This window comes from Sitophilus oryzae, unplaced genomic scaffold (genome assembly GCF_002938485.1).
Source record: "Sitophilus oryzae breed Bouriz unplaced genomic scaffold, Soryzae_2.0 scaffold_660_pilon_pilon, whole genome shotgun sequence".
NCBI classification, from domain to species: Eukaryota; Metazoa; Arthropoda; class Insecta; order Coleoptera; family Curculionidae; genus Sitophilus; species Sitophilus oryzae.
The window spans coordinates 679,952-693,225 of record NW_022147263.1 but is presented as its reverse complement, the minus strand read 5'-3'; the positions used below and the strand labels follow the sequence as shown (position 1 = coordinate 693,225).

Genomic DNA, 13,274 nt, shown 5'->3' with positions numbered 1-13,274 from the left:
AAGGATTTTTTTGGAGAGATTAAAGAGTTAGGTATAAATGTTTAAATTAAAAAACTTCAAAGAATTAAAAAAAGGGTGTACATTATGTGTGCATATTTGAAGTATAACTTCTTACTTCCGTCTCTCTGTCCGTCTGAGGACTCCATTCGGGTATTTCTATCCGCGTGCCGAGTTTGGTTCCAATCGGCCCATGATTAAGAAAAATCCTGATGATTTCGTTCATTTAGAGGCATCGCGATCGATTTGAAACGTCGAGGGCGTCATCCTGTAGCCCGTTCCCAATTATGCCGAAATCGACCCACATTTTTCTTCAAGACCAAATCGTTAGTCCCACTCTGATGAAGATGTAAACGAAACGTCGTATCCAACTTTGCAGGATGGGTACCGTTCACATAGCCTACCCACCAATTAATTTGGTCGCGATCGGACGACATCAACTTTTGACATTTCTTACGTCAAAACTAACTGTCACAGTGTCACGTGTCGTCCATGGTTAAGTTGGTTTTGGTCTAATCTATCGACATACCAAATTTCATTTAAATCGGACCATTTTTTGATTTGATTCATTGATGATGGGGTTTCGTAGTGAACGAAACGTCGTCAAAAATCCTGAAAATATGGGGCTTTTCGAGCGAGAAAATAATTAGGGTTGCCAGGAACATCTATACAAAAATAAGTGTAAAAACTAAAGAGGTTCTATCCTCGTCAAAACAACGAAACTTTCCCTGATAATAGGTCTACGGTAATTTCCCTACGGTCGTTTAGATGTCATTGGTTGTGAAAGTAAATATAATATATAATATCAAAGTATAATATTCATTAGAAATTTTGTACAAATTGCCACATTTTTTTTTAATATATATCTATGACACTAAAATATTCCGAAGAATGAAAATCAGTAGAAAATATATTCTTTTTGGTAGATCTACAGAAAAATCGGTAGAAGTGACATCACTCTGTTCCAACTTGGATAAAAATACAAATATATTATAAGAATATATTGCTAGTGCCGCGTTTACACAATGAGTGAAAAGTGAAGCCAAAGAAAAGAAATAGGAATATCCATCTTGCATAAGTCTATACTTTTCGTTCAACAGGATTTTCGTGCGCACGCACCAAATTAAACGATTTGATTCGTCTACTTCATCGCTGAACGCTGTCATCTGCCCGCGCACTGTTTTAAAGTCTAAATAATAATAACGTATAATATTTTTATATTATTTTTTTATTGGTAATGGCATTATTTCAACCTATTATTTTAGATATTCATCATATCTATCCGTTTCTTGTTTTTATTTAAATATGTCAGAGATTAAATATAAATTTATATGTAAAGGCGCGAATAGTCAGATGCTAAATTGATTTAGGTGGTAGATAGAAACTTAGAAAATTACTTCTATTGGTTAGTATGAAATAAATCAACTAATCGAGAAGCACTGCTCACGCCTGCGTAGTTCAAAGCTGTTGAACGAAAAGGACCGACTTATGTGGATTTTGTATAGCTCCATATCAAAAATTTGGCTTCAATTTCTATTCTTGTAGTGTAATATAGTAGAGTTAATACTAATACGATACAAGCAGAGGTAGTGAGACGTGCGCAGCATTACAATAAGAACAGTTATCATGGCAGCATCCAAGTACACTTGAGCCGTGTCAACACGCCTTAACAAGACGCAATCTCAACTAGGGACACCCTGTATACATATATTTATCGAATTAGAAATTGCGTTCACGTTTTCGTCATTCTTGAATGAAACAATTTTTCTAGATATTGTACTCTTCGTGCGTTTGGGTTCGGTCTATTTATTTTTTGATAAATATATTGATAGTTGGTCATGAGACTTTACTCTAAGCATCAGACCGACATATTTATTTACTGTAAATTTACACAACTAACATTTAAGATACTTTGACATTATCATCAACTTACTATACTAATATGACTAATAAAGGGTTAATAATGGTTAATATGCTAGATATGAAATTTGTCTAAGGTGTGGCATAATGATAATTTAACACTAAGGTTTAAAAAAACCGTGGTGTATTTTCATTTTCACCAAGACATAGTTAAATTTCAATTTATGATAAGTTTTTAGATAACATTTTGTAAGTCAAAAATAGCTTATTTGTAATCTCATAAATGAAAAGTTTATGGTCTTCTGGTAGTATTATTTTAGACTTATCTTTAGTATCAGGGAGCTAATGTTATAAATAAGGAGATAAACTTAATTGGTAGAAAGTTCAAAACAATTTTAATTGAATTAGATATTTGTCTAGTGTTGTTTTTCTCTAATCTCAAAAATGGCGTGCATAGTGGACGCACCTAAAGAAAATGTCGAATCTAAAAAGGAGGTAAATTTTCTGTTGGACTGATGTATAGTAAGTGAATTGTTAATGATTATTATCAATCTATAATTATAGTTTTGTATTCAGATAATGTAGTTGGAAATGTCGTCGCCATATTGTGTCTGAATCAATTTGTCTATTAAACTTTTTAATGTATATAGCTAGTATTTATTCGGAAGTGATAAAGATAAGTACTATGCTCACTAGAGGTCACTTTGGCCCAATTTAAACCAACCTGCATCGCTTACCCAAATATATTATAAGAATATATTGCTAGTAAGGAACAGAAATTGAAGCCAAATTTTTGAAATGAGCTATACAAAATCCACATAAGTCGGTCCTTTTCGTTCAACAACTTTGAACCACGCAAGCGTGAGAAGTACTTCGCGATTAGTTGATTTATTTCATACTAACCAATAGAAGTAGTTTTCTAAGTTTCTATCTACCACGTAAATCAATTTAGCGTCTGACTATTCGCGCCTTTACTTATAATTTAAAATTTTATCTCTGACATATTTAAACAAAAACAAGAAACGGATATATATGATTATACTGGGTGCGTCTCAAAAGTGGCTCACCCAGATCAAAAAGAAACGAGATTTGGTATGTTAGTATATGACATAAATTAGGATTGATTGACGTATTCAGTTATTTTTGGTCACTTTCACCGGAAATGACTACAACTTTTGATTTTTAAATGGCACCCTCGGTATTTTTTTTTACTTTATTCGATAGAAAATGACATTCTGAATAGAATGTCATATCATATGTCAACTTTTGACATTCTCGCTTAATAAAAAATCGTATTTTAAAATTCAATCTAGAGTGCCATGGCTATGTTAAAAACGCTAATTCTTAATCAAGGAGCCATGGAAAAATAGATTTGATTGTCTAATGTTTTTAGTGTCTTGTCCTGGCCAGTTAGAAAATGCTCAAATCGTATTTTTAATCATATCTCAATTTTTTCAAATGGAACGAGGGTGGCTCATTAGCATATTTGGAAAAAGCATTTTTTACGAATAATTTGATACCACACACTTGGTATTTCGAGTCAAATTTTCGTTACGAACCGCAAGTTATAATTTCAAATAAATCATATGCGAAAATGTAAAAGTTGACATATGATATGTCATTCTATTCAAAGTGTTATTTTCTATCGAATAAAGTAAAAAAATACGGAGGGTGCCATTTAAAAATCAAAAGTTGTAATCATTTCCGGTGAAACAGGAAGTGACTGATAACAATTGAATACGTCAATCAATCATAATTTATGTCATATATTATGATACCAAATCTCGTTTCTTTAACTGAAAAAATAAAAAGTTATAGGGGTGAGCCACTTTTGAAACGCACCCGGTATGATGAATATTTAAAATAACAGGTTGCCATTACATTATTTGCCATTACCAATAAAAAAATGTATATATTATACGTTATTAATATTTAGAGTTTAAAATAGTGCGCGGGCAAGTAGCAGTAGACGAATCAGATCGTCTTCTTTGGTTTGGCGCACGAAAATCCTGTTGAACCAAAAGGATAGACTTATGTCAGATTGATATTCCTATTTCTTTTCTTTGGCTTCACTTTCCACTCATTGTGTAGATACGGTACTAGCCACGATATATTTAATAATAATAAATACTGTTTATGTATATCGTGGTACTAGCAATATATTCTTATAATATATTTGCGCTTACCGTTTTAGAGATCTCACTGGTGAGAGGCGAATTTGAAACAGCCTGTATTTAACTTTTTTAGCACTTCCACAATATATTTTTATAATAAAATGTATGTCAGATGACATCACTGTACACTGTACTGTAAATTGTAAATTCATTATCCGGAAAATTAAAATATCATAAATTCCGTTAACCTCCATAAACTCCATGTAATTAATAATACATAAACATTCTGTAAAGTTATTCGAGCGAAGATATTTGTTTACTGACCAAAATTCGAAGGCGCCTATTTAGCGGTGAAATTGAATTTCTTTTATTATCAATTTGTGAATCGGATCTGCATAATATCCATTAAATAGCGACAGCTCGGGTCTGAACTTTCCCACGAATATAATCTGTGGAGCCGATCACTATATTTATGAGTTTTTTACTCTTGTTTTTAGTGAAGATATATTCTTTTTTTCTATCCAATTAGTAAATATTTTTTTTAAACACGCAGACTAACTAATAACACTAATTAATCAAGTGATCGGGATTTGAACACATATTCTAAAATAAATTCAACATCACACAGGGTTTTTCGTATACCTACGTATAAGAGTATTGTAGCTAAACGATTAGATTTTTACAAATTGTAAGTTTTGGGTTCGTTGAAGGACTATTAGAGCTACAATTTAAAAACATTTTTACAAGATACAGAGTATCCCAAATAAATAAAAAATATTCAAGTTGTATTTATTTAAATGAAACACCCTGTATATTATTACATTTTTAGTTTCTACGATTAAAATAAAGGTAAATTTGATTAAGGTTTACCGCATTTTAATCTTACCGTTTATGAAATATTTACGTTTTTGTCATAATACTGTAACAATAATTTTAATGCTTCATTTCTCTAGGCGCATTAAAGTTTTTAAAACCAATAAATATTGTACTGAAGTTTTTCTATTTACTAAATTTTGTGTTGCAATAATATACATTATACTACCTTATACAGAGTGTCTAGAATTTTATTTTAAATAATTACTACGCTTTAAACGGCAATAACTTGTTTATTTAAACGGACCACTCTGTATATTTTACGAGAATCAGATGCACACTTTAATTGTCTATCAAATTGTATTATACCACTTTTTACTTATCTCTTCAAGTTTTAGTCGAAAATGCATTTTCTTATAATTTAGACCTCATTTATCAATATACCCATGGATTATTGACATTTTATATGTATTATTGACATTTTATATACATGAAGAACTGTACATCGTAATATGTGTCAAACTAATACATATAAGAGTTTTCCCCAATGCAATTTTTAATATATTTCCATTTAATACGATATTGTTTAACATAACTGCGTTATATCTTTTTTAATAAAGTGGAATCTTTCACATAAAAACATCTTCATTCATCAAAAAATAAAACGATGAATACTTTGTTTTTTGCGATTTCCTCTGCGATATTTTGCAATTCTAATTATTTTTTAAAAAAGACGTTTTCAAGAACAATGGATCTTCTGTTACAACATTTTCTCTTATTATTTCCATTATGCCGACGCGCAAGTGCGCTCATACATACGTATATGATGATTGGCAAAAATTAACTTATCTCAGTGAAATAAGTAAACGTAGACACGCCATTACATATGCATAAACATTAGTTTGGAGTGAAAAAATATCGTGTGAAAAATTCTTCTATGCTTATTATAAATTCTGTTTTCAACTGATATTTCTCTGAAATGTAGTGACCTTGGTAGTAACGTTGCAAGATGCAAACAAAAATATCACGGTTATATCAAAAACTTATTTTAGAACCCCTCTACGTATACTTTTTTCTCTAAGAAACCTTTTTTCACCTGGAAACCTACAAAGTTTGACTGTTTATTGTTTTGTTTACGCCACCATTCGCTTTATTCTAACGATTTTGAGGAATTTTCAATTAGTTAAGCAAGAGAAATTCGAACTGGGCGACCTTGAACTTGTCGCTAATAAATAAATTATAGTTAAATAGGTGCTATGCGTAAAGCGCGTTGATGCAATTAGTAATTGCTGCAAGAGTTCAAGTTTGGAAGTATTGACGGACAGTCAACGAACTATTTTTTTATTAAAAAAATTTGATACAGTAGGTATTTGAATTCTTTAAAAAAAACAAACTAGCGAATTATTTTGATTAAATTTAATGTCATTATCTAATTTTCTATGAATATAGATAATCTAGAACAGTGATTAACCTACGGCACGCAGAACCTATGACACGCGTTCATTGCTGACACGCGTGCTCATTGCATTTTTGATGACATGCATCTTCTAAGATTACTATTTTAAGGATATTAAATGACACTCTCGGTATTTTTTTACTTTGTTCGATAGAAAAAGACACTTCAAATAAAATGACATATCATATGTCAATTTTAGATCGGGGAAGTTAGCAACTCATTGAAAGCAGGAATTATAAAATACGATCCTGCTTGGGCTCCCAACCCAGCCACACCTACCAATTTTATAGCTCAACAATCAAACTGTTGCTGTTTTTTAAGATACAGCAAGTTTAAGTCTGATTGGTGACGTCACACATAGCAACACAATAAAAGCAGGATGGCTGAAACAAATTCCTGCTTTTGCTGGTATAATCCTGCCTCATCCAAATGACAAGAGTGGCTGGTATGAGGTTTGAAGAAGGCTTATAGCAGCCAAAGCAGAAACTTGTTTTAGCCATCCTGCTTTTATTGTGTAGCTATGTGTGACGTCACCAATCAGCTTGATGTATCTTAAAGCAACAAGTTTTGCTGGGGCGAAATTCGCAGCAGGATGCAACAAGGGTATAGCAACGCAAGCAGGAAACAGTTTTGGCGATCCTGCTTCCCATGTGTTGCCAACTGGGAAGTCAGCAACCAAAATATAAGTAACTATAGCTCAAAATAGGTAGGTGTTGCTGGGTTGGGATTTGAAGCAGGATAAAGCAGGAAACTTGGGCTACAAAGCAGCCCAAGCAGGGTCGTATTTTATAATTCCTGCTTTCAGTGAGTTGCTAACTTCCCTCATCTGTCAATTTTTGATATTTTCGCTTAAAAAAATCGTATTTTCAATTTCAAACTAGAGTGCTTTGGCTGTGTTAGAAACACTAATTTTTAGTCAAGGAGCCTTGGAAAAATAGATTTGATCGTCTAATGTTTTTTGTGTCTTGTCCTGGCCTGTTAAAAGATGCCCAAATCGTATTATTAGTATATTTGGAAAAAGTATTTTTTTAGGAATAATTTGGTACCACACACTTGGTATTTCGAGTAAAATTATCGTTATGAACCGCATGTTACATTTCAAATAAATCATATGCGAAAATGTCAAAAGTTGACATATGATATGTCATTCAATTCAGAGTGTCTTTTTCTATCGAACAAAGTAAAAAATACCCAGAGAGTGTCATTTAAAAATCAAAAGTTGTACTCATTTCCGGTGAAACAAGAAGTGAGTTTATGTCATATTAACATATCAAAATTCGTTTTTTTATCTGAAAAAATAAAAAAGTTATAGGGTTGAGCCACTTTTGAGACGCACCCGGTATATAATGTCATTTTTCGCCAGATTTTTGTGAAGATTCCATTTTACTATTGACCATAGCAGTTGCATCTTCTAGAAGTCGTTCTAGGAAATTTAGAATAATATCCAACGATTTCTCATTCCTCTTTGGTAATATTTTTTTCGACATACAGCCGAGAGTAATTTTTACCTACATTTTTTTAACAAAAAGACGTTTAGCCCAATGATTAAAAACGATAGTTAACATTTCCATTTATTTAGTTTTGTTTTTCCATTTCATTTTCTAAAGTTATCGTTTAATTTCAGCCTGACGAACCCGGTATAAAGATCATATCCGAAACGTTCCTGTCGAACTTCAAGGAGATCCAGGAATTGATGGAAGAGGACGACCTGATCCGTGCCCTGGAGACGCGGCCGCCCAGCCCTTGTGACGTCACATTCTTAAATGACAACATCCTGATCGATGGTAAATCTAGTCTGATACAGTGCACATCCAAACGAACAAAGGTGAGTCGTATGCACCAGTGCAATAACACATTAAAGACAAAGTTATATTCTAAGGCAGGCACTTTTTACGAATATTTAAAATATTCAACATTTTTACAGTAACTTACCGTAAAATTTAATTTTAAATTTTATTAGAAAATTCATTACTGTACTAGTCATGAATTCATTACTAGTATATACCATAGATGTAAATAACATCTGGGCAGCTAAATTTGATGTGTTGTCAATTCCTCGCAATTGATGGCATTCAGACTCATACTAGACATTTTCTGACAGTGGCACTAGAAACTTTCTTGTCTTATTCGAGTTTCTTATTTCAAATCTCTACCATACAGGTTAATGTTCTAAAATCAAGATGAAACAATACAAAAACAGGATTTTTCGTACTGAGCATAGCTTTATTCTGAACCTCAGAATTAGTTGAATAAATCAATGGTTTCAAGTTTCAATTAGCGCAAAGCTTCATTTAGAACCTCGCAGTTAGTACAATAAATTAGTGATTTCAATTTTACACTTTATACTCTTTAGTTTACGATCATTCACAATATTTAAGAAACACAATTAAAATCAGTAGAATATCCTAGCAACAGCTTGCGTTAGTCAGTTGTATCCACAGAGAAAGCTTAATATTTACTAAACCTTCTAATAATAAACGGCTTAATATTTAGCTTATAAAACAATCAACTTTTGATTTCTAACCGCAATTTCTCTTGACGGAAAATAATCAAAGGCAAAAATGACATTTCCCGCCAATTTTGAAGTATAATTAATTAGTGGAAAAGTTAAAAGTTTGATAACTTTTGCTACTAATTGAAAATGTCGTACGTGTACTCGATTATTGAAATAACCGACATCTCTCGATTATGAACGAGCGATGCAATTAAGTGACGAGTTCCAAGCGATGAATGCAAGCGATCCTAGAATGAAATAAATTGAAATCCGATTTTAATATGACATACTCGATAAAAAGCCGAACGAATTTTCTACATACATTGCAGGTAGCAAATTTATACGACGCCGTATATATATTTATCCGTTTCGTATCTGAGAGACAAAATTTTACGACCTACATCGACATTGCTTTGTAATTTGAAATAAACTAAATTCAAGCGAATCGCTCGACGCCGCTTGCTACTTGCGCTATTCATCACCGAAAGAATATGTGCTCTGCGCACACAACTTACTGCTTGGCGCTTGGCGTTAACGAGTACTTACAACATAACAAGCGACGCGCTACGGGTGAAAACCCGTTTTTTTTAAATACGAGTGATATTTCGCTCGAGCGATCACTCGGTTATTGCAATCGCTTGAAACTCGAGTAATCGATTATTGAAATTAAACGGGTTTTCCCATCACCAATTGCAACCGCTAATTTATTCCACTAATTGCGAGGTTCTGAATAAAGTTTTCTCCAAGGAACCCAGGTTTTCCTGACTACCTCAAGAGAAAATACAACAGCCCAAGAAATATGGGAAGCTTTCAAAAAATGCACAACAACTGCAACAGGGTCAGAAAAAGAAGATCAACCGATAAAACGAAAACACTGGTTATCGAACGAGACATTCCAGATCATCGAAGACAGAACTTCTCCACCGGAAAGGCATACATACAGAAGAAGAGAAAGAAGAACTAAAATACCCGAATAAGGCAATAAAGCAAGGAGCAAGAAGAGACAAACAACAATTTTACTCTGATATATGCAAAGAAATCGAGGGACACAGTCTAAATAACCAACCAAGAGACCTCTTCAAAAAAATAAAATATATTACCAGGGACTTTAAAGCCAGAAATTGGGCAATCGAAGATCAAAATGGAACTTTAAGAACCAAAAAACAAGACATTATTGAGGTGTGGAGATCATATTGCGAACATTTATACAAAGACAGTGAGAAATATAACTATGTCGACCACCACGAAAATTCAGAGAAAGAACCGGACATCCTTAAAAGTGAAGTTGAATTGGCCATAAACAAATTAAAATACCATAAAGCACCAGGTTCAGACCTAATGACAGCAGAAACAATAAAAGCCGTTAAAGAACCTGGATTAGAAATGCTTCATCTGATCTGTAATAAAATATGGCACACAGGAGAATGGCCCGACGACTGGACACACTCCACCATTGTCACTCTTCACAAGAAAGGGAGCATACATAAGTGCAGCAACTATCGTACAATTTCCCTCATCTCACATGCCAGTAAACTAATGTTGCAAATTATAAATGAAAGACTGAAAGCTTTTCTAGAAAGAGAAATTCCAGCAGAACAAGCAGGTTTCACCAAGGGCAGAGGCAATCGGGAACATCTTCTGAATATTCGCCAAATCATAGAGAAAGCAAGGGAATTCAACATTCCTCTTTATATTTGTTTCGTAGACTATAAAAAAGCTTTCGATAAAGTCGGATGGCATCACCTGTGGAAAATCTTAAAGGAAGTGGGGGTACCGCAACACCTTATTTCACTTATCATTCAGTTGTATCAGCACACTACAGGATCAGTTAGAATACTGGATTCAGCTTCAAAGGAATTTTCCCTCGAACAAGGAGTCAGACAGGGGTGTATATTGTCTCCTCAACTATTTAACATATACGGAGAATACATAATGAGAAGGTCGTTAGAAACATGGGAAGGAGGCATTTCAATAAATGGCCAAAAAATAAATAATCTACGCTTTGCAGATGATACAGCACTACTCGCTAACAGTCAAGAAGAGTTAATCAATTTAGTAAATAGGGTAGAAAACGAAAGCAATCGGCTCGGTCTGGAACTAAATACGCAAAAAAACAATACGTATACCTGGGATCACTATTGACAAATACAGGCACATCGGAAGAAGAGGTGAAGCGTAGATGCAACATGGCAAAGGTAGCTGTTGGGAGACTGACCAAGATCTGGAAAGACCGCCAGATTTCAAGAGCCACCAAAAACCGGCTAGTCAACTGTTTGGTACTCCAAATATTGACGTATGGCTGCGAATCGTGGACTCTCAGGCAGACGGAACGTAAGTAGATCGATGCTACCGAGATGTATTGTTATAGACGTATGCTCCGTATCCCATGGACTGAACGCCGTACAAACGTTTCCATTATAAATTAACTTAATATTACTAACACAGGCTTTCCTGTAAAATCCGACTAAAACAACTAAAATATTTTGGACATATAATGAGGAAAAGTCCGGACAATATGGAAAGACTCATAATTCAAGGCAAGGTGGAGGGACGTAGACCACGTGGCCGCTCTCCAACTCGATGGATTGACCAGATCACGACTAGCTGTAGCAAGCCAATGCACGATGTCATCGAGATGACAAAAGACAGAGGCACATGGAGAAAAATCATCCATGATGTTACGCTGACCACTACACTCCCTAATGGGGGTCAGGACTGAAGAGAGAGAATGAAGTTTATGACGACTCAGCCGGCTTTATTTCAGACGGAAATATTTCATGCGTTCTTTTAACTTTTTCACAAATTTAAACTAGCATTTAACATAATTTTTGACGTTTATTTTATAAAAAAAATACTGTGGATTGAAAGGAAAAATACAATTTTTATGTATTAGTTTCTTAGTCACAAATGATTCGTAAACAAAACTAATCATTAACAATAAACAATTGCCTAGTCGCGAGTTCGTGGCAACCAAGTGTTAGCCACCGACATGTGGAACTTTCGTTAAACTGTTGAACTTTATTCGCAGCGACCTCTTCATGCAATTTCACATTTCATAAAAATAATGTCATGATGGAAAATAATTATGGAAGCCATTATTATTTTTCGTTATTTGTTATTTACCGTGCGATTTTAACGCCTTTTTAGGTAAATTCAGAACGCAATCAACTTTATTGAATAAAATAGTGGGTTTATATAACAAAATTTTCGAGCGCCTCTCAAAATATTTCAAATTATTATATTATTTTGCAATAGAAACTCATGTTTGTAATTAAAAAAAAATAATAATAATTTGCTTGAAACCAGGGTCAAACTTTAAAATATTAGTCCACAGTCAGAAATAACAAAATAGCTAAGGAAAAAAGCTTTTAATCTAGGTATATTTAGCTTAAAAAATGCATAATGTTTGAGCCATTTGGGTGTTCGTCTAAAAAATTCATGAAAAAAATATGGCCGTTTAATCCGAAAAATACTTTATAGTTCCATATGCTTCCACAAAGTACCGGGAACAATAACATATTAGGCCAACCCTACCCGTTTGGACCTTTAAAATCTTCGGATTGATAAAGTGACAATTGTAGCTATCTAAAGGCGACTTTATAGAAACAATAACTTTTTTGGAACTACATGGTCAACGATTCTTTGGAACCATAAAGTTATTTTTCCAAGAAAGTTCTCTGCGCCACCAAATTGCCGCTTAATTGGAGCGTTGCTACACCGATCGCGGTGGTGGCGACTATACATTCCATTGGTGCCACTATAACGTTCCGCCTTGTCCTTTGAAGTTATTTTTTATTTATTGTGCATTTTCTATTATTAGTGTTTCTATATTATTCAGAGCTACATGAGGTATAGAGTATTTTACCGCCCACTCTTTTAGTTCTTGTTTTATATTGTTGGGTCTCAAATTAGTTCTCCTCTGAGATTTAGTTTCAAATGAACTAACACTACACTCTTCTACAGAAATAGCTTCAAAAATGTCTCAGTCACTACCTGATTTATGATGTTCATCACTAGGATTATAGAAAGATGTATTTTTTGTTTCTGATGTTGATGCATCGGCTCGCAGTGATTCCTTTTGTTTAATTCTTCGGTTGAAAGTACTAGAATATCTAAATTTCTTTTTATTCACCGTTGGAATTTTACAAAATTTTAATAAAGCTTAAAAGCAAGTAAAAGAAAACAATAAAACAGAGCAGCACACGATGCAATCTGAGGCAATTACATTTATTAGGGTATATTAAGTTACGGTCACTATAAAGTAGCCGTTTTTGACCCCCGTGACTTTTTAGTGGCAATGGATGAGCGACGGCTACTTTATAGTAACCTAGGAAGGTAGCAGTAACCATTTTGCTACTTTCAATGCTACTATAAATTAGAAGTAACTAGGTATCGTGGCCGCGACTACCCCGTAACTTAAATTGTTACTATAAAGTAACAAAAACTTAATGGAGGCATTATGGTAGCACTTGTTGGTAACCCCTACTTTGAAAAGTTACTACAAAGTTTTTGGTTTTTATGGTGTCTTATTCGAAGATTC

At 33.7% G+C, this 13,274-nt stretch overlaps 1 protein-coding gene across 2 annotated transcripts in view; it reads left to right on the top strand.

The window, feature by feature from the left end:
• The window catches only part of LOC115887881, a 97,959-nt gene that overhangs the window by 51,211 nt on the left and 33,474 nt on the right, over window positions 1-13,274 (top strand). For both annotated transcript variants that reach the window (XM_030907401.1, XM_030907403.1), the window contains exon 7: window positions 7,865-8,065. In XM_030907401.1, coding sequence (XP_030763261.1) covers window positions 7,865-8,065 — 201 coding nt within the window. The remainder of the gene's footprint in view (window positions 1-7,864; window positions 8,066-13,274) is intronic.